The sequence below is a fragment of the Pavona decussata genome, unplaced genomic scaffold, assembly GCF_977016875.1.
Source record: "Pavona decussata unplaced genomic scaffold, jaPavDecu1.1 SCAFFOLD_254, whole genome shotgun sequence".
NCBI classification, from domain to species: Eukaryota; Metazoa; Cnidaria; class Anthozoa; order Scleractinia; family Agariciidae; genus Pavona; species Pavona decussata.
The window spans coordinates 588,647-608,130 of record NW_028145657.1 but is presented as its reverse complement, the minus strand read 5'-3'; the positions used below and the strand labels follow the sequence as shown (position 1 = coordinate 608,130).

General features: G+C 41.8%; 2 protein-coding genes and 1 pseudogene across 4 annotated transcripts; 2 read left to right on the top strand and 1 right to left on the bottom strand.

Moving 5' to 3' along the window:
- The first annotated feature begins 632 nt into the window (after positions 1-632).
- On the top strand, positions 633-3,111 carry LOC146456431 (uncharacterized; annotated as a pseudogene).
- A 3,035-nt stretch (positions 3,112-6,146) lies between these two features.
- LOC146456430 (uncharacterized) lies at positions 6,147-11,690 on the top strand. Of its 3 annotated transcripts, none has more exons than XM_085092609.1 (2): positions 6,147-6,238; positions 8,026-11,690. In XM_085092609.1, the coding sequence occupies exon 2, from the start codon at positions 8,054-8,056 to the stop codon at positions 10,250-10,252; it is 2,199 nt and encodes a 732-aa protein (XP_084948735.1). In that variant the 5' UTR covers positions 6,147-6,238; positions 8,026-8,053; the 3' UTR covers positions 10,253-11,690. The 3 variants fall into 3 exon arrangements, with proteins under 3 accessions (XP_084948735.1, XP_084948737.1, XP_084948736.1); XM_085092611.1 differs by having other exon boundaries at positions 6,160-6,238; positions 8,029-11,690; XM_085092610.1 differs by lacking the exon at positions 6,147-6,238 and adding an exon at positions 6,290-7,109.
- Positions 11,691-13,094: 1,404 nt separating this feature from the next.
- LOC146456429 (uncharacterized) lies at positions 13,095-19,350 on the bottom strand. The gene is made up of 3 exons (XM_085092608.1): positions 19,157-19,350; positions 15,265-16,311; positions 13,095-14,713 (listed from the first exon to the last, which is right to left on the bottom strand). Exons 2-3 carry the CDS (start codon positions 16,250-16,252, stop codon positions 13,275-13,277), a joined length of 2,427 nt encoding a protein of 808 aa, XP_084948734.1. The 5' UTR covers positions 16,253-16,311; positions 19,157-19,350; the 3' UTR covers positions 13,095-13,274.
- Between the last annotated feature and the right edge of the window lie 134 nt (positions 19,351-19,484).

Below are 19,484 nucleotides of genomic sequence, written 5' to 3'. Positions count from 1 at the left end.
GAACAAACCTGCATAAATTTACGTTACCACTTCCTGTCGATTAAGTACACAAAGCATCCTTCACGGCATATTTATAAGAGGGACGGGGAGAATTTATAATTGCTGAACGGAATCAATCATTTAATTAAAGCTCTGATTAGACTGACCAGGACGAAAAAAGTCGGCTTGCGAAACATTGCCCATTGACTCATGTACTAAAAAAACCATCATTTGAAGATGAAGAGTATTTCGTTTGCATCTACAGCCTTGTTCAATACATTCAATTGTGCATCTCTGCTTTGTCCACATTACCAAGGCATGATGTCATTTTTCGATCAATTTTTTTGTCAGTTATTTACTTTGTTTATGCTACTGCTGAGCAAAGACGAAAAGACCGAAATGGTGCACGTCATTAGAAAATACTGACCATGTCTTGCTCAGTTTTGTTCGGGTGCATCGCTAGAGTCAATCCGGAAGAATTTATCAGGGGACATTTAACAAGAGTCGGAATCATTGTCATAAATAATCATGGGCATTAGCAGGGACAAACTTCAACTTACCGCAAAATAATTGTTATTAATGTTAGACCTTAATTGTTAATTAATGTTAGACCTTAATGTTAGACCTTAATTGTTAATTAATGGCGGCCGATAAATTATTCTTTTATTTTCTAGTTTGGATCTGTTAATTTGCTTCAGTTAGCAGAATAGTTACTAATACATTCGTTATTCAGCATCATTTCTCGTTTATTTCCAGCGTAAAGAGGTTTAAGCAAGTAAAAAGAAGAAATGGCATTTAGTCAGAGAATTCGATTAAATCTGATCCAAGAAACGTTGACTGAGCTTGACTTTCTTGCGTTGGTCGATGACTTCCCTGGTCTGTACGCTGGTCCAATCCTCAAGAATGCTCTTAGAAGATATGAAGTTTTCTGGTTGCCACTCGCGGCTAAACTGGGTAACGACAGCAGACTCCTTGCGGCCCCACTGGACATCGCATGGGTTTGGCATCTACATATGCTGTCACCGCATGATTACGAGGAGGACTGCATGACCATCGTATCACAAGTTGTTGATCATAAACCCATGAACCGGTACCAAAGAAATCAGGGCCTTCAGAATGCAAGATATTTATGGGAGGACGCTTACCCTTCGGAACCATTTGAAGTCGACCTGAACCAACCAACGCCATTTTTTATGCCCTATCGTTTGAAAATCCGTTACGACATTGAAGAAGCTTCATACTACCAGTCCAAGTTCTACTATCAGGTATCTTTACCGCATTTCGCTGACACAAAGTTTCTTGCAAGTGCCATTGAACGATATGAACACCATTTGCAGCTCAAAGGCCAACATCCGAATGTCGCCATGATCCCGTGCATCGATGTTGATCTAATATGGCATGCCCATCTCCAACATCCGCTACACTACAAACAAGTCGCAACAGACATGTTTGGAGCAATGCTAAACAATGAAAACCATGCGCCAAGTCGTGGCCTGGGATCCACGGCACATGATTGTGAGCTGGAAACCAGAACTGTGTGGTCTGAGGGAGGGTTTCAGTTTGACAAATCTGGGGCTGTATACATGCAGAGGCGATCCTCCTCAACCGAGACCTCCCAGACCGGATGCGTTTTACGCTTCCCTGGGACGACTCAAATATGTTGTCAACATCGTCCAATTAGAGGCACTAAATTTGGATATCACCAAGACCTACTATGTCCGGCTCTATAACTCGGGTGGGACGTTGATCGTAAAGCAGACGATAAAAGGTGGCGGTAGTGTTTATCTGACGAATCAGTCAGTCGTCCTCAACAATGAAACGCTTCACTTAGTCACAGTAACTCTGAGCCAGAAGACGTTCTTTGGTGAAAGAGTAATTGCTTCTTCTCAAACCAGTCTGCTCTCGTACTTTGATGCATATCCTTATGGTGCACCAGCATCAGAACACGCCTGGGTTATTGACGTTCCTCTCAGTGCAGCACAGAGCATCGTGAGACTGGCCACCAAGTTAAACCCTCCCTCTATCGAAGGGTATCGTTTTAAAGTTCAGCCAGCACTTTTATACTTCACCCATTTTGATCACCCCTCTTTTGTCCTCGACTTTGCACAATCAATGTTGTCCCCAGCTGATTTTTCGAAGACGTACCTTCCTTGTGAAGCTGCAACTCATACATTGCTGGACTGTAGAGGGCGGGAGGCATTTCGGTGTCGTGTACTGCACTCCACTGCAGCCGCTCTTTCCGCAGTTGAGGTCATCAGTATTCACGGCATTGTTGTAGCTTCTGCTCACACGATCGATCCAAACGTTCTTCCAGACAAAGGATGCATCGAAAACCTCACTAGATGCGTTCATCTCAACCAAGCGGAAGGTGAGAGAGCTATGCTCATCCGAAGTCGGAAAGACTGGGGGATTTGTATTGGCAAATGGCAGAGAGGAACGATGTTCCATCGTTCGGCTGGTCAAGTTGTAATTACATTTTTTAAGCTGCACGGTGCTTCGAGGAGATGGTGTGAAGTACGCAGGTACAAGGGTGGACTGTATTTGATCTGTCTCGAGCCAGATGTCTTTGTCTATGTGGACCTGAAGAGAGGATTGTTCGTTATGTCTCCATCTGCACACGATGTTCCTGAGATCATTGCATTAGCTTTCTCGGTATCCATTCTCTATCTGCTCTGCAAACCGTACACTCCAACGCCATCAAATGAGTCTTCACCATCTCTTCACAAGAAAGCTAAAAGTGACAAAGTGACGCCAATGCTTCTTGCAGCAGGATACAAAAGTGCCACAGTTCCTACGAACGTCCATCTGGTACGAAACAACGTTAGTCCTGCAGCTTCGAGTCATTTACTGGATGGTGCTGGTCGGTACGATCTTGATTCAGAACCTGGTCCCGATTGGATAAGAGAACTTCAACGGGAAAAAGAAGAAGCATATTTGTGGTATTTTATGAGCGGCGTTCCTTACGAAATTGAATCCAAAGATGACAGCTCTGGAAGGTCTCGAGGGATTTTTGGTGGAGGCTTTGGAGGTGGTGATGGTGGAGGCTTTGGAGGTGGTGATGGAGGAGGCGATGGTGGCGGCGGAGGAGGAGGAGGAGGAGGTGGGGGCGACAGTGGTGGTGGTGGTTGTTGAACAAAATAGACATGCTGTAGCTTAAGCCCAAGTAAAAGAAATTTTGTACCACGCAACACTGATGCCACATGCAATAGAGAACTACAAATGCTGAATTAACTTCCAGTGAAATCTACAGTGCTGAGGTGAACCCATGAATTTCCATCTGATCGTTAGTCCTAGTAAAGACAATGATTTTTTTTACATTCTCGTTTCCGCGAATTACCACCTCTCGTCTGGCCTTGTAGCTCAGTCAGTAGAGCAGCGGTTGAACGAGGTCGAAGGTTTTTATTTTGTTTCCTATTTCCTACCTATAGGGCTAACACTCAGTCGAAAATTCATTGGTTCACCTTAGTACTTTAAATTGTATTGCAGTGTTAATTTCCTGATTCAATATTAAATTAAACCAAGCACAGGCGACAATCGACTGAAACACTATTTCAAACTGTTAGCAAATGGGGCTTCACAAAATGGCGAACAAGATCTATCCTTGACATCACCCTATCGATCCATAAGCAAGGATACAAGTCGACGCCCAAAGATAGGAAGAAAGCAAGCAAGTATAGAAGGAAAAAGCACGGATAGAAGTAGACCTCTACGGCGAGGGAGCTTTGAAAACATAACTAGAAACGAAACCACAAACAAAAAAAACTTCAGGAAACGATCAGGTCATTTATACACGCACTCGTGCCGAATGTAGTAAGACAGTTGCACAGAACACACGGCTTTCACTTTTTTCGAAGACTTTAATTAAGAAAAACAACAAATGCTTCCACAAAGTCAGTAGTAAATGAGTTGAATGTATTGCAGTATTCAAGCGAAAATTGCAGTGAAATGTTGAAAAGGTCAGCAAAAATTGTGACTTGCATTTATTCGGAGTTTGCTTTATAAAGTATGAGTTGAGAGGGCGATGATAAATTTTTGCCCCTTGTAACAAATTAACCTTTAGGCGCTGTTACACTTAACAATTTTTGCTCGGTTGTCGCGAGACAAGTTCCACGAAAATTTGCTCAGAATAACGCTCCCCTTTCTCGCAGCATTTTCTTACACTAAGGGCTATACGCAAGCAGAATCGAGTTCTAATCTTTTTTTTCAAGACTTTCTGCAAGGGATATGTTGCGAGACCTAGAGCCATGCAGTTGTTCAAACAGTAGATAACTCAATATCCAGCAGATAAATTGTATTGGTGGAGTATATTTCATCCGCTGGTTATCGATAAAGTTATCCACTGGTTAACAATTATTCACCAAAGTGGAGGTGAATGATTGTTTTAGTATATACCACACAAGCTGAATAAGAAGTGGACCAAAAATTAATTTATATCCGACAATATACCCACAAATGGTAAGAAATTTTAAAATCACGGTAAGCGATTTCTTATTGTAGAATGTTCCGTCTCGCTTTCTTGCGAACAAATAGAACTTCTAGAGGCACTTGTTTAGTTGCTACGTGTCTTTCCTTCGATTTTTGTGTTAAATTTGTCCTGTTGTTAAAACCATGCTTTAAAACATTAGATGTTTCATTGTTTACATTGTAATTATAGTGCTCGACAGTTTTCGTAAACAATGCATTGTATTTTTATTTTTCGCCTTAGAATACGAGGTTTAAAAGATTAAACAACTTACCATGTAATGCCTTTAAGCCAAACTTTGTTGCCATTTTTGTATTTTTTTTGTAATAGCCGTCTCTTTTATCGAAATGTTTTCCTTTTAAGTGACTGTGGCGAAACGGGAAGTCATCTTGTTTATCTTCGGCTGCTCGGGGGTGAAGAGTACTTGGCTAATCACCTCCGAGCTAGCCAATCAGCGCGCGCGAAAAGCACTATTTACCTGTATGGTATATACTAAATACAGTTATCCGCTCTTTGAACAACCGGAGCCTGCATTTTTCTGGGCATGTTAATCTACTGAAGCAGCGTTGCGTGCAGCTTGTCGGACACCAATTGCGATACAGGTTGCACGAAACATTGACTGCTAGCGGTCCCTTTCTGGATAGTCGAGAGGTCGCGAAATTTACCGAGCGAAAAAGGGGCGACTGAGAATGCAGCAAACAAGCTCTCTCCACTATCCATGAAAGGGAGCGCTAGCAGTCTACACGAAACACCACCTGGTGTGACATTGGCTTTTTTGTACCATTTGACGATAAGGGAAATAATCATAAATATTAAAAGGGGTGTTTTGAGTAGACTTCAATTACAGTGAATTAAGCATAATTGGGGCTCTCTTGCTTCTATTGGTGACACGGCCGTTGAAAATGCAGAAATCTTCTCAGGAGCTGGGAATGGAATGAAGTCAAGAAATGTTTCATTTAACGATTGATTAATGTAGGAAATTGGTTGGGAAGAATTTTTATAGTTTAATTAAAATTGAACTCTAATACGTACGGAAAACGGGTTGCAGCTTGTGAAAAGAATTTACTCTTGCAAAACTAATTATTCATATATATTAGTCAGTGATTTATTGTTATTTTGCGGTTTTAAAGCTTTCACAAGAAATGCCTGATTTAACAAACAACGATAATGACAATCGTACTAATACATCACAAAACAGCGAAAACAAATAACAAGTCTGATTTTTTTTTCTATTTTGATATCTAATAATAATCTATGTAGAAAGACCATGCATGTGATAGTATTGATTCTCTTAAAAAAATAAATCAGTGCAAATAACAATATTATGTGTTTTAATTTGCATTTTACTTTGATCACGTTCAAAAACATCTTAACGGCTGTTTTGGTGTTCCTTCGAAGGCCACCAATAAAATCGCTGAATGATCACTAAAGAATCTTCTTAACATGTGTGCATTTGCTTTTTATTGTGATCAAGCTAAGAGATGTTGAAAAAAGTGGCATGTTGATTGCAAAATATTCACGAGCAACAACACGAAAGACAACGATAAATAGAAGTAAGTCATCTTCAAATCCCAAACGGGACTCCTTCGTCATTTAACCAGACAAAAAAATATTTGCAGTGTAAAGCCGGTTGTGAATGTACCCCTCGTGATTTGCTCCGCGGTTCGGTGTAAACCCACTTAATTGTTTCAATGACGTCATAGGTATTTCAAGTATTGCTAAAGTAATGGCGAGAAATGTTAACATCATTCAGTTGCACGAGGAAGTTTGATTCCAGACTCAGCAACAACAACGAAGGTGAGTGAAACGTAAGAGTGAGTGAGGTTTTCTAAATGGTAAATGTTCTTAACTTCTTTCCTTTCCCGTCTTGCGTTTTTCGTGGAGAACTTAAAACAGATTCTTAAAGAGCTGGACCACATGTGACACTGAGTAATTCCTTACAAATTAGAACTCTCAGAGACACTTGAAGAAGTGTACACACGCGTTGGTGTAATCGAAAGCGCGCTTTCTGGAGCATCAAATCCAATCCTAATTCACTGTTATCTACAATGCAATAACATCAGGTTCGATACGCGCACCATTACCATTATTTTGACAGCGCGTTGATCGTTCAATGAGACACAAAAGAACTGTTTTACGTTTCGAACATTTGCATGAAATGAGGAAATTAACGTTTATTTAAACGCACCATCTCGCAACAGTGACGCCATCATTTACAAACTGCTATTTTAATACAGCGAAAACTGTTCTCAAACGAACGTGGCGTTTGTCGTTATAAAAAGCAAACCGTATGCACTGATGTTATCTCATCATCTCTGCCGGTTGAAAGTATACAAATTTGCATTACATAATCTTGTTTGCATTGCACAACACTTTTACAGATAAAATGTAAACCATCGTGAACACGAACAATTAGGTACCAAATGATACAATAACAACGAGACTGCCAAACGTGACTATTTCGAAGCATTTATTATTCAAAGTATTAGCTCCCGAGAGGAATATGTAGGGTGTCCGTAGTATTGCTCTTGTCAAATATATTGGCTCATCTACTAGCTATGATGTCAGCCCCAGGATTAGATCATCTCACGCTAGTAAAGGGAAAGACGCGCTAGTCGGTACGGAAGCAGTTACATTGCTTTAACCAAATGAAGTTTGCAGAGTGAAGGTAGCGTCGTTTTTAAGTATCATAATTACTTTGCTACTCTTCAAACTCCTCAAAATGTTAATGAAGTCAGATGCGAACAACGAATAGCGTTAAAATCTGGGAGAAAGTAACCACTGCTCCAATAACGTTTTACACTATTGAATGTACAGTTAATTAATGTTTACCTGTTTCGTAAATTAATTCATTTGGTTTAAGGCTATGTGTACAGAATATCAATAGCTGTTTAACGTTAATCAAAATATTTGTGAAAACTCGGCTGGGTTGTGAATAGAAGCGGTGTTGGAGTTCATTCTACCACAAAATTCAGAAAATGAATGGAACTTCCGAAACAATAGTCGTGCTCCATCAAACGTTTACTAGCTAAAATGGCGGGTTCTTCCGAGTGTCAACTTGAACGGAAACGCATTGGCTTTGATCAGACAAAAGTTTTCGATGTAAATTTCCAGAAGGTTTGGTGAATACAAAGGATCAATATCACTTTTCAGATTTGTATGCACTGACACACAGTGTTCATAAATATTGAAAAGCCCTCGTTACTGAAGCCGTCTTCATTATGCTCAGAGAGGTGGTATTGCTGAAGATTGAAATGGCGTAGTTATGCACTATGTGTAAAAAAAATTTAGGCACCTAATTTATCGAAGAAAAAAAGTTGGCTTTAAGTTATAAGCCTTATAACAAGCGTTTATTTTGTCAAGTACGAAGCGCGAGACACGAGTGCAGAGCGCGAGGCGAGAGGGCTCGCCCTTTACGCTTGACTAAATAAACACAGTGCAAAACAGTGTCCTCCAGCGAGATGAAAGGAAAATATATATATTTATGGGTACTCCTTAGGTTATCACCTCTTTCCAGTGAATTACTAATATAATAATTGTTTTTAGAATTTTTTAAGTCATTATCTTATGCTTCTGTTTTCCAGAAGATCCGAAGGTAAGGAAATTCCAGAGATGGCTTTTCGCAAAAAAATTCAATTAAATCTGATCCAGGAAGTAAAGACTGTACTTGACTTCCTTGCGCTGGTCAATGATTATCCCAGTCTGTACGCTGGTCCGCTCCTTAAGAATGCCATAAGAAGATATGAAGTTTTCTGGTTGCCACTCGCAGCTAAACAGGGTAGCGACAGCACACTCCTTGCGGCTCCACTAGACATCGCATGGGTTTGGCATCTACATATGTTGGCACCGTATGATTACCAGCAGGACTGTGTGAACCTTTTATCACAAGTCGTTGATCACAAACCCATGAACAGGAATCAAAGAGAACAAGGCCTCCAAAATGCTAGGCATTTATGGGAAAATGCTTATCCCTCCGAACCATTTGAAGTTGACCTGAAAGACCCCACGCCGCTGCTTATCCCCTACCCTTCGAGAATTAGTTACGACTTTGAGAAAGCTTCATATGTTCAATCCAAGTTCTATTATCAAGTATCATTACCACATTTCGCAGACTCCAAGTTTCTTACAAGCGCCATTGAACGCTATGATCACCATATACAGCTCAAAAGTCAGCATCGCCATGTCTCCGTGGTTCCCTGCATAGATGTCGAGCTAGTATGGTATGCCCATTTACAACATCCCCTGAATTATAAGCGAGTCACAATGGAGATGTTTGGTGTGATGCTTAATCCCGAAAACCACGAAGCAAGACACAGCCTAGAAGCCACTGAGCACAATTCTGAGAAAGGGGCAAGATCTTTATGGTCGGCGGCAGGTTTTCATCTTGACAAACCCGGGACTGCGGTTAGAGGCGATCCTCCGCACAATGGACCTCCAAGACCTGAAGGCTTCTATGCTTCTTTGGGACGGCTTCAATATACAATGAATATTCTGCAAGTAGAAGTAGTAAATGCAGATGTTTCCAAGACCTTCTATGTCCGAATCTATGACCCGGCTGGCAAAGTCATCCTAGAAGAGGGTATGAAAGGTGGAACTCGTATCGATTTGACGAGTCAATGTGTCCTGGACAACGAGAAGCGTCATACAATCACAGTAACAATGCACCAGAAAATACAATTTGGAGAAAGGGTTATTGGTTCTTCTCAAACCAGCCTGCTCTCGTACCTCGATGCATGTCCTTATGGTGAATCAACCACTGGACTCCCTTGGGTTATTGATATTCCTTTCAGTGCTGCACGAAGTGTCGTGAGGTTGGCAACCCAGTTAAACCCTCCTGTCATCGAAGGTTATCGCTTCAAAGTTCAGCCTGACAAATACTTCGTAAAAGCTGACCACCCCTCGTTAGTACTCAGCTTCCCAAAATTGATGTTCTCTCCAAGCGATTTCGCCAAGACGTACTTGCCTTGCGAATCTGCGACTCATATATTGCGGGACTGCAGAGGACAGGAGGCCTTTAGGTGTCGTGTAGTGCACTCTACGGCAGCCGCACTGTCAGCCGTGGAGATCATCAGCCTTCAAGGTATTGTTGTAGCGTCCGCTCACACCATCAGTCCCAACATTCTTCCACAAAAAGAATCAATCGAAGACCACAAAAAGTGTGTTTATATCAACCAAACGGAGGGCGAGAGAGCAATGCTCATCCGAAGTCGAAAGGACTGGGGTATTTGTGTTGGAAAATGGCAGAGAGGAAAGATGTTTAATCGCTCAGGAGGTCACGTGGAAATCACCTTTTTTAAGATTAACGGAGAAACGGGATGGTGTGAAATACGCAACTTCAAGGGCGGAATGTACCTAATCAGTGTTGATTCAGGGGTCTTTGTCTATGTAGATCTGAAGAGAGGATTATTTGTCATGTCTCCATCTGCGCACGATATTCCAGAGCTCCTCGCGTTAGCTTTCTCAGTGTCCATTCTCTACCTACTTTGTAAGCCTTTCATTCCAACGCCAGCGAATGAGTCTTCGCCGTCCTTTCACAAGAAAGCTCATGGTGACCATGTGACCCCAATGCTTCTGGCCGCTGGATACAAAAGCACTACAGTGCCAACGAATGTCTATCTACTACGGAACAACTTGGGTAGTGCTGGGGCGGGTTCATTACTCGATGGTGCAGGTAGTTACGACCTTGATTCGGAATCTGGTCCTGACTGGATTAGAGAACTCCAATCGAAGAAACAGGAAGCACTGCTATGGTACCACATGAGCGGTGTTCCTTACGAACTTGCAACCAAAAAAGATGGTCTTAGTTCATGAAACCAGAACATATTTAGCGTATGGTGGCCCCGGGTACCTTGCAATAATTTGATATATATTTTAAACGCAGAACCCTGCACCAAACAATAACTATAAAACTGCACAGCTGGGCCAAACCAATTGTCTTCTGGTTGAAATGAAGATGCCCTTAGTCCTTCCTATGAGGAGGATAAACGCAATGTTTTTGGCAGAACTGGAGAATCCATAGAACGCTAGTGTGTTAAAGAGGACTCAAGAAAGATTAACATGGCGGGTGCATCCAAGATTTAGCTATCAACATATGGTGGAAGTAAGGGTAGTTATGGTGGAGGTCACTGGTTAAGGGAGAATGGACCATCCTTTGAGGGGAGAAGACTGTATGGTACATTGGTGGGTGTAGTATCTGTGGCTATAGGCATCTGACAAAGACAAATTGTGGTTGATTATCATGAGACGAAGAAGGCAAAAACATCGCTTTTAAGGACTGAATTACATCGTAATCTACATACACTGTATGTATTAACGACTCTAAAACAGAACATATAATAACAGCGTTAAATCCTGAAATTAATAAACAATTTATATAGAAACGTTAACTGCAAAATACATAAGAAAATAATTCGTTAAACGTTTATTCTGACTATAGCCAGGTAACTGAAAAGTTAGGTTGTTCCTCTGTCTCGAAGCGATAAATTTGTACTTGGTGTACAAGCAATGTCATTGAATAATTTGCTCGACAGCTGATCATATCTTTCATGAAGTGTTAGAAGACCGGGCTTTTTAAGGGCAGTCTCGTAAGGCAAGCTCTCTTTTTTTTAATCCTTTCTGTATCATTTCAAGAATAAATAAGTAGGTAAGCTAATATGTAATGCTTGACAATCACTAGGCCGCATTCCTTCGCAACTATTCAGGTTGTTTAGTTCCGGTTTAGGAATAGCAGAATCTGCAAAATAATAATTTCTAAAAGAATGAACATTCTGAAAACCGCATTATGTACAAAAACGCACGGAGGGTGAGCATGAAGAATTATTTATCCTTCTGACTTTTCATGATCGAGGCTTGCAGATCTCAAGAAGCGGCTCACGACAGCAACCTCGGATTGAAGCGTTGGTGAATATCCCAGTCTGATCACGTACAATTTCCCGCCAAAACTTCCCAAAAGAACGCATTTTCTGCGTATTCCGAGTAGACTGTTTATTCTGCTCAGTCCATTCATTCAGCTATCGAGAGCAAAATGAACAGATTGCTATGGGCCCTTTGCCGCTATAACGGCCACATGGTACAGAGCAAGCTACACACTGGGACATCCAAAATTCAAGTTTGACTGGATGAAGTCGTTTTGTTTTGGTTGTCTTAGTGAGCAACTTGCTCTCCAGCATGGCGGATTCTGTACCATGTAACCATGAGCTCCAAAGGGCCCATTCCGTCCCTTCCGAAAACAGAATAGGTTCCCCACCCCCCCCCCCCCCAAAAAAAAAAAACAAAACAAAACTGACGACTATTGACTATTCCGCAGAATTCCTATTTTGGAATAGCGCTAGTATACTTAGTCCCTCAGACGAGTAGTCAATTATAACATAGAAAGAGATGATTTATTGAACTAGATAATGTGAACACACTGAAATAATGTTCAAATACAACAGTAATATTTTACCGTCTACATTGGTTGTCGTATTTGTAGTCTTATTATTTGTAGTTTATACACACATTTCTAGCTTACTACTTTTCCAAACACACGTGATGATAAGAAAATATCCCTTTTGCATTGCGCTTTTTGCCCTTTGTAGATCTAAAAAATCATTTCAGCCTTTTCCGCCCTTGAAATTAAACAAATGAACTCTCAAAATAGCGCTGTCTAGCTACATTGGACAGTCATGCACTCGTAAACTTTATTTTAAATCACGCTGACCCCGAAATGCTTCTCTTCATGAAACGAAATATCTCGGCGCTCGGTTTTGGTTTAGAAAATAACGTGTGTTGGGGGGGGGATGTCTTCCCCTACATCAGTCACTGGTATGTTAACCTTTCATTTCGGCACATAAAGATTAACTGCGACGGCCCATGCCGGCCACTGCAGCGACTATTAACTGTAAACATAATTTGCTGGTCCCACTATTGTTGCACTACTTTTCAAAACTGTATTGCAAAACACTTTTTGTTTGACCCCACCACCACTGGACGTGTATTGGGCTACATTTGATGGCACTTGATACTGTTCTTGGAGACTTACGTGCTGTGTCGCTGAGGTGGAAGAAGAATCGCAAGATGAAAACATTTCCTGAATGCTTAAATTTATTAAGGTGACAGTTTCAGAGCCGATGTGACGGAGAGATTTTTAAGCTGTTCCACATCAGTCAAAATTTAGGTAGAAGGAACTGAGTAAAGAGAAAGGGTTAAGAAGCAATAACATTCATTTCAAATTTCTCGTTTGTTAGGATTGCTGTTTTCCGCCATAGTGATGCTTAAATTGTGCATTTTTCTTAAACCAGCTCGAATTTTAACAAAGTCCACCTCAGTCAGACTTGGTAGTATCAAACGTTCCTTGTTTTTGGTTTTGATTTTCGTTTTCCCGCCCAACGTCAGTTTCATCTTGATCGTGGTTACTTATAAGGTTAATGTAAGACTTTAAACCACATAAAAACAAAAAAAAAAGGGCCATCAACTGGTTAGTGTTCTTAGGTATCTGGGAAATAAATGAGTTGAGTTAAACAGTTTTCAGTGTTTTTCTAAAAATTTGTCTTATAGACATTTTTTTGATAAGCATTTAACGATAAAAACAAGCGATAAAAAGGAAAGAAATTTCGACCAGTCTGATGTCATTTTCAAGATTTGTAAGAAAGCTATTGAAATTAGCATATAAAAGTTTTTACTCGCGAGAAAACGACAACGGGCTGTGATAATTTATTCTGTTATATAAATTGTGTTGTAAAACATTGCCACCCTGAGTCACAGATAGTTCAGCGTACGCGGGAAATGATCCACAGCTCTTAATTTATTGACGAAGTAACAGTTGAAAGTGCCATTTATTAATGGCCAATCTCAGTTAATCTCCACCGCCACCTCCACAGCCACCTCCACCACAACCACCACCACCACCACAGTCCGCTCCACCACCCCCTCCATTCCCGCCACCACCCCCACACGCTCCACCGTCCCCGCCCACAGAACCACCAGAAGCACAGACACTACCAGCCCCGTAGTAATCGCCAGCGTCTGCATCAACACACCCTCCTCCATGGCCGAGGCTTCCATCCACTCCTACTTCGTGGTCGTTGTTCTCTCCAACAGCAAGGTCTTCCCAAGGATCGGAACTTCCGTTTCCGCCCGTCGGTCCTACGTTGTAATCGCAAACCAGATCTTTATTGAAATCATAACAGGTACTTTTACTCAGGGTGCCACCACACAGTGCACATGCCTGTTTGCCTAGCACGTGCTTGATGTACGTGTTAGTGGGAACGGTGTGACATGAATAACCAACAACAAGGAATATCGGTGATGTGATTTGGCTTCTGATTGACACCTGGTAATCAGGGGACGCCTCCATTGAGGGCCTAGGAAGATAAGGCATGCAGAGAAGGTGAAGGACAGCTACAGCGAGCGCCAAGGCGAGAGCCTCTGGAATGTCTTGAGCGTTGGGAGAGACATAAATCTTGCTATTTCTCAAGTCCAAACGTATCACAGTGTTGGAATTGAGTTCTATCACGAATGTTCCAAATGCTGCCTTTTTTACGACGCACCAGCCTTGTTTTCCGAACAGCTTAAAGACTCTGATGTTCACGAAATTTGGGGCAAATCTGCTTTGAAACCTTGGCTTTATTTGCTGCTGCCACTTACCGACACACACTGCCCAATCCTTTTGTCCTCGGATAAGCATGGCCCTATCGCCTTCTGCTTGGTTCAACACGATGCAGTTCCTCTCACCTTTAACAGCCTCCATTTCTGGCAAAGAGTTGGAGTTGATGGTGTGAGCGGAAGCAACAACCTGTTGATGAAGGTTAATGACCTCAACCGCAGATATCAAACCAACTGCGGAGTGGACTATGCGACATTTAAACGCTTCTTCTTGTCGCCAGTCCAGCACACTCTGTGTAGCTACGCTACAAGGCAAGACCCTCTTCGCCAGGTCGCTTGGAGAAAGCATTAGTTGTGGATTGCTCAAATGCCTCGATGCATGACCTTGGCTATGGAACGTACCGATGTTCACTTTAAAGCTGTATTTCTGGATGGTGGGGGGATTGATTCTCACTGTTAGCTGTGCCGTGTAGTGACCTTTGTCGTCACTGAACGGAATACCAACGGATGCAGTCGATATTTGCCCAACAGGAGTAGCCTCAAGGGAAGGCAAGAGACTTATAGTAGCCTTGGTGACTAATTGCTTTCGGTAAAACAACTTCCTCTGGTATATCATAGCCGTTATCATGTGCCTTCTGTCATTGTCAGCACCAAATCGCCTAGTTTTCAGTTTCTGTACAGCACGGTTACCTGTAACGATAAACGATTAAAGTCAACGTAAACCAAATCGATCGAACATCCTGAACTAAATTTTCGAAAGCAGCATCGATTTGCTCTTGCCTAATTCTCGATCGCCCTTTTTCTCGGCGGCCAAAACACTCGGATGAACCACTGAAAAAAATCTGACCATTATTGATTTGCATGCATGGTCCTACAGACTATGCAAGACAGCTCTATTTTGTAATCTATAAGGCATGCGCCAGACAACGATAAGCTATGGGACACGCAACAGATATGAAAATGGAATCGCATGCCATTTGTGAGATACCTTAGGTATCTGCTTTGAAGAGGGAAAGGTACACAATCATTCTTTCAAATGAATCAGTTAGTTTTCATTCATAGTCAACTGTAATCTGCGATCATGCCCCCTCCTTACATCTCAAAAAGAAAACCCAGATTGCAGGTTAAGGCAACTGATACTCTGACTTTACTTTGAAAGATTTAGCACCAGGTCTTGTTGTGCGGAAGAGGGTCACAAACCTGAATACGCTACTGATCTTGGTGAGCTGCAAATTATTTACCTTCAAAAGTATGTGTCAAAATCTTCTCACTTCTAGGGCCCTGAAGTGCAATCAGGAAAGTTTTATTTCCCATATTGAATGTTTCCACCTGAAGAATGTCCACTTTATATTCACAGCGAGCCAGTGGAGCATACAACCACTTGGGTCTGGGCGGCGCAGAATCGGGTGGCTCTCCTCTGTACATGGCACCTGCCTTGGCAAACTCCAAGCCCGCTGCTTTCCACACTGCTCGCGTCTCTGCCTCAGAGTCGTGCAACCTGGATCCTGGGCCGCGATTCGTTGAAGTGTCATCATGATGGAGTAATCGTCCCAGGAACTTCGTTGTTGTCTGATTGTAGTTCACTGGGTGAAGTTGGTGCGCGTGCCAAATGAGATCAAAATCGTAACACGGGACAGCGAATAGATTTGGATTTTGCTTTTTTAACTGCATGTGGTGTTCGTAGCGCTGAACCGCCTTCTCCAGGAATTTAGGGTCCTTATAGTGAGGCAAAGACACTTGATAGAAAAATTTAGACTGGCGATAACAAGCTTCCTCTAAACGGTATTGGATCTTGGACTTCTTGTAAACGGTCAGCACATTCGGTTCCTTGTTAAGATCGACTTCAAAGGGCTCTTCTGTGTACTCCCTTTCCCAAAGGTGCTTGGCTCTTTCAAGTCCACCCTGGCGTTGAAGGCCTCCTAAAGGCACATGGTCAACTATCTTGGATACGCAGTTAATGCAATCTTGGTCATAGTTGTAAGGTGCCAGCATGTGTACGTGCCAAACCCAGGCGATGTCTAGTGGAGCTGCTAGAAGCCTGCTCCCATAACCTTCTTTGCAGGCAAGTGGCAACCAGAAATCTTCATATCGCCTGATTGCATTCTTCAGAACGGGACCTTTAGAAAGGTCAGCCGGACATTCATCTACCTGTCTTAGAAACTCAAGCTCATTTGTGGCTGCCTGAACTAGGTCTATGCCAAGTTTTTGGCAAAATGCGTCTTTATACATGCCTTATATTATTGATCCCGGTATTCAGTGATTGTTGCTGTCGCTCCAGTGTCATTCACCTGCAGAATAGATTGAAAGATATTATTGCCCCATTGTCCGTTCTGCTAAAGAGGCCTAGAGATTAAGGAATAGAAACTTATTAGCTAGCCCATGACTAAAAGCCTCTACCAGCATTGGAATTAAAATTCCGTGAGTCAGCCCTTTCCCGAGATTCCAGTGGAATGACAATTTATACTGTCATGGTCATTGTTCATCTTTGCTTGGGTATTCATTGAACTGTGGGCCTTCCAAAGGTCCCCTGAGACCCGTTCTAAGAATAAATCTTATCGGGAAAAGGGTTGACTCCAAGGCATAGTGTGAGAGATACAGATCATAGGCTCCTGGCCAGCCAACCTGAACCAATCAACAAACCAAACAAACAACAATGGCAACAAATGAAGTAAACCTCCTGGAAACAAAACCTGTAATTAAGGGATTTCTGTGCTAATACATAAAATTATTCCCAATAGCATTACGAGAAGTATAGATCCACTTCCGGCTCTCCACAGTTCAACGCACAATCCAGATTTTACAACATCGTGTTATCGTCTTGTGTGTGGGTGTCTAGAAAACTCAGACTTCAGACCTCAGACCTAGAAAACTCAGGCCCCTAATTCTGGAAAACTCAGACCTCCTTCAAACTAGAAATCCCAGAAAAAGAAATAAACATGGCCCGAAATTAGAATACATTTTCATTGCGGTCAAATATTATACGCTATATTTGTACAGCGTCTGCCTTTTATTATTGCAAGTTAACGGGAAAGATAACAACGCTGTTTCCTGTTTCGTCCCATGACACGAATTTGCTCTTTATAACAATGAGAGAATAAATCGACTGATGGCATAAACATTTTATACCACGCACCGTTCCGGCCAAAACCGGCCGTGATTTTGGGCACGATCGCGTTCTCTTCGCGTTCGGGACCTGCCTCCCCTAGAAAGGATTTTTTTGTCCCCTATTGTTCTCATTGTCTTCAGATATTAGTTCTTGAGATATTTAGTGCTTTCATGTTTCTGCTTTTGCTTTATTCTCTCTTCACGTTTATTTCTTTTTCTGAGTTTTGTAGTTTGAAGGGGGTCTGAGTTTTCTAGGTCTGAGTTTCCCAGAATTGGTGGTCTGAGTTTTCTTGTCGAGTGAGGTGATTGTTGCTGTAGACAGTTTGACATATCAAATATATTTACAAATGCCAATCAGTCGATTTATTCTCTTCTTACGTGGGAAGCCTGTGCAGTCCACGTTGTAAAATGGGGGCTGCTTGTTGTTCTTTGTGTCCACAAATGCGCATCGTTTTAGATGTATCAAACTCAGTTTTCTCCTAGAGGGGATCTTTTTGTCTCCTATTGTCCTTATTGTCTTTAACAAAAACTGTCCAATCAGAATGCAATATCTTAGTGCAGGTTAGTGTATGTCAAGAGGGATCGGAGGGGAGTTATTTCTCTTGAGTTCCGACTTCTTTAGTGACGTGGCCATATTGTTTTAATGTTTTAGATTCCAATGTGCTGTTTTCAAAAAGAAAATTAACCCTTTTGAAGCGGTAAATCGAAAGGATAACTTCTAAGAAGCACTCGACAGTTAAAACGGTGGAAATTGGAGAGTTCAAGGCGAAGGAATCATGCCTCTGTTTGACAGTTGTAGAACCATCCAGAATACGTGGGGGGGGGAGGGGGAAGTCATTGATAAGCTAAAAGACACATCGCATCACTTTGTCGAATCAATGCTTAAATGCAACTGGAAATCCACTTCACAAATAGATTAAAGGTTTGATTGTCAATTTTTACTACAAGTTTTCATTTAGGAAAGCTTTTTGCCTGTTTTCCTTCTGTTTTCGTTTTAGTGAAACGAAAACAATTTGTAATCTGACACTTTTATTTACATAACCAAAATACAAAACGTGAGTCAGGGCACGTTAAGCGTTATTGTAAAAGAATTTCCGTAGCACAAGGGAAACAACATAACGCTATCTTTGTGACTCAAAATATTCCATTAGTTAGGATAGTCTGTGAAGCATACAATAATAAGAATCAATGAGGCCACATTAAGCATCACGCGTAAAGTCCGTAAATGCCAGTACAGGTATCTTGTTCTCATAAAGAGAAAATTCGCGTCATGAGACGAAACTCAGGAAACGTTGTGATCTTTCCCGTTACCTTGCAATGATAAAAGGCAGACACTGTACAAATATGACGTATAATATTTCACCCCAATGCCGAAAATGTATTCCAATTTCCAACCTTTTTTTCTTCTGAGATTTCTAGTTTGAAGGAGTTCTGAGTTTTCTTGATCTGAGTTTTCCAGAATTGGGGGGTCTGAGTTTTCTAGGTCTGAAGTCTGAGTTTTCTAGACGCCCGAGCGTGGGTATACAATATGCGAGTCAGCGAGGCATGCGAGGCAGACGTGCGAGGCATAAACAAAACATGCGAGGCATCAAAATTCCCCAACATAAATGCTAACCGTTAAGCTAACCGGAGAGCTATATATTTAAGCTAACCTGAGTGCTATTTAGGCTAACCGGAGTGCGTTTTATGCTAACCTGAGTGCCTTGCACGTCTGCCTCGCATGACTCGCTGGCTCGCAGATTGTGCATCCCCGACTAAAACCTCCACACATTTTGAAACTTATTCAAAGATTTTAGGAGCCAAAATCCAAATGGAATGTACTCTTTGAAGTTCAGTATTACAAGTGTAACTGGTTAGAAATCATGCAAGACACAACGTTCTCAATCTGATGAATCTGTGAGAAATGTCCTAGAGTATTCTTAGATCCAATCTGACAAGGCGTACCGATTCATAAGGCTTTGGTGATTCATTTTCCGGATAAAGGTTCGATTTTTACTTATTTGCACAGTTTCATAACCCGTTACTTACCTCTGACAATGGCTATGATACAACTGCAATGAAGTAGATTGCTGTATCGTGAACTGATCAAGATTCGTGTAGGTCACGCAAGCCTGTCACAACAGGTCACAAGCACTTGGATTGGCCGGTTATGAGTCGCATGACGTTATGTTCAGCCATTGTTCCTTGTGAAAAGGTCATTACGACTTGCACGATGAATTTCTTATTTTCCTCGTGGAAAGAAGGAGTACATGGGTTTGAGTGAGGGGGAAAGAAGCCGGAGAACTGAGTAAGCAAAGCGAGGGATTACTGCTTATACTCCGGGAAGAAGGATTTGTATGGGGGGAGGAGAGGCTAG

Coding starts and splice junctions, on each gene's coding strand:
- LOC146456429 (XM_085092608.1), bottom strand. CDS start 16,252: ATGTATAAAGACGCATTTTGCCAAAAACTTGGCATAGACCTAGTTCAG. Junction 14,714..15,264: donor TTTGACACATACTTTTGAAG/GTAAATAATTTG, acceptor TTATCGTTACAG/GTAACCGTGCTGTACAGAAA.
- LOC146456430 (XM_085092609.1), top strand. CDS start 8,054: ATGGCTTTTCGCAAAAAAATTCAATTAAATCTGATCCAGGAAGTAAAG.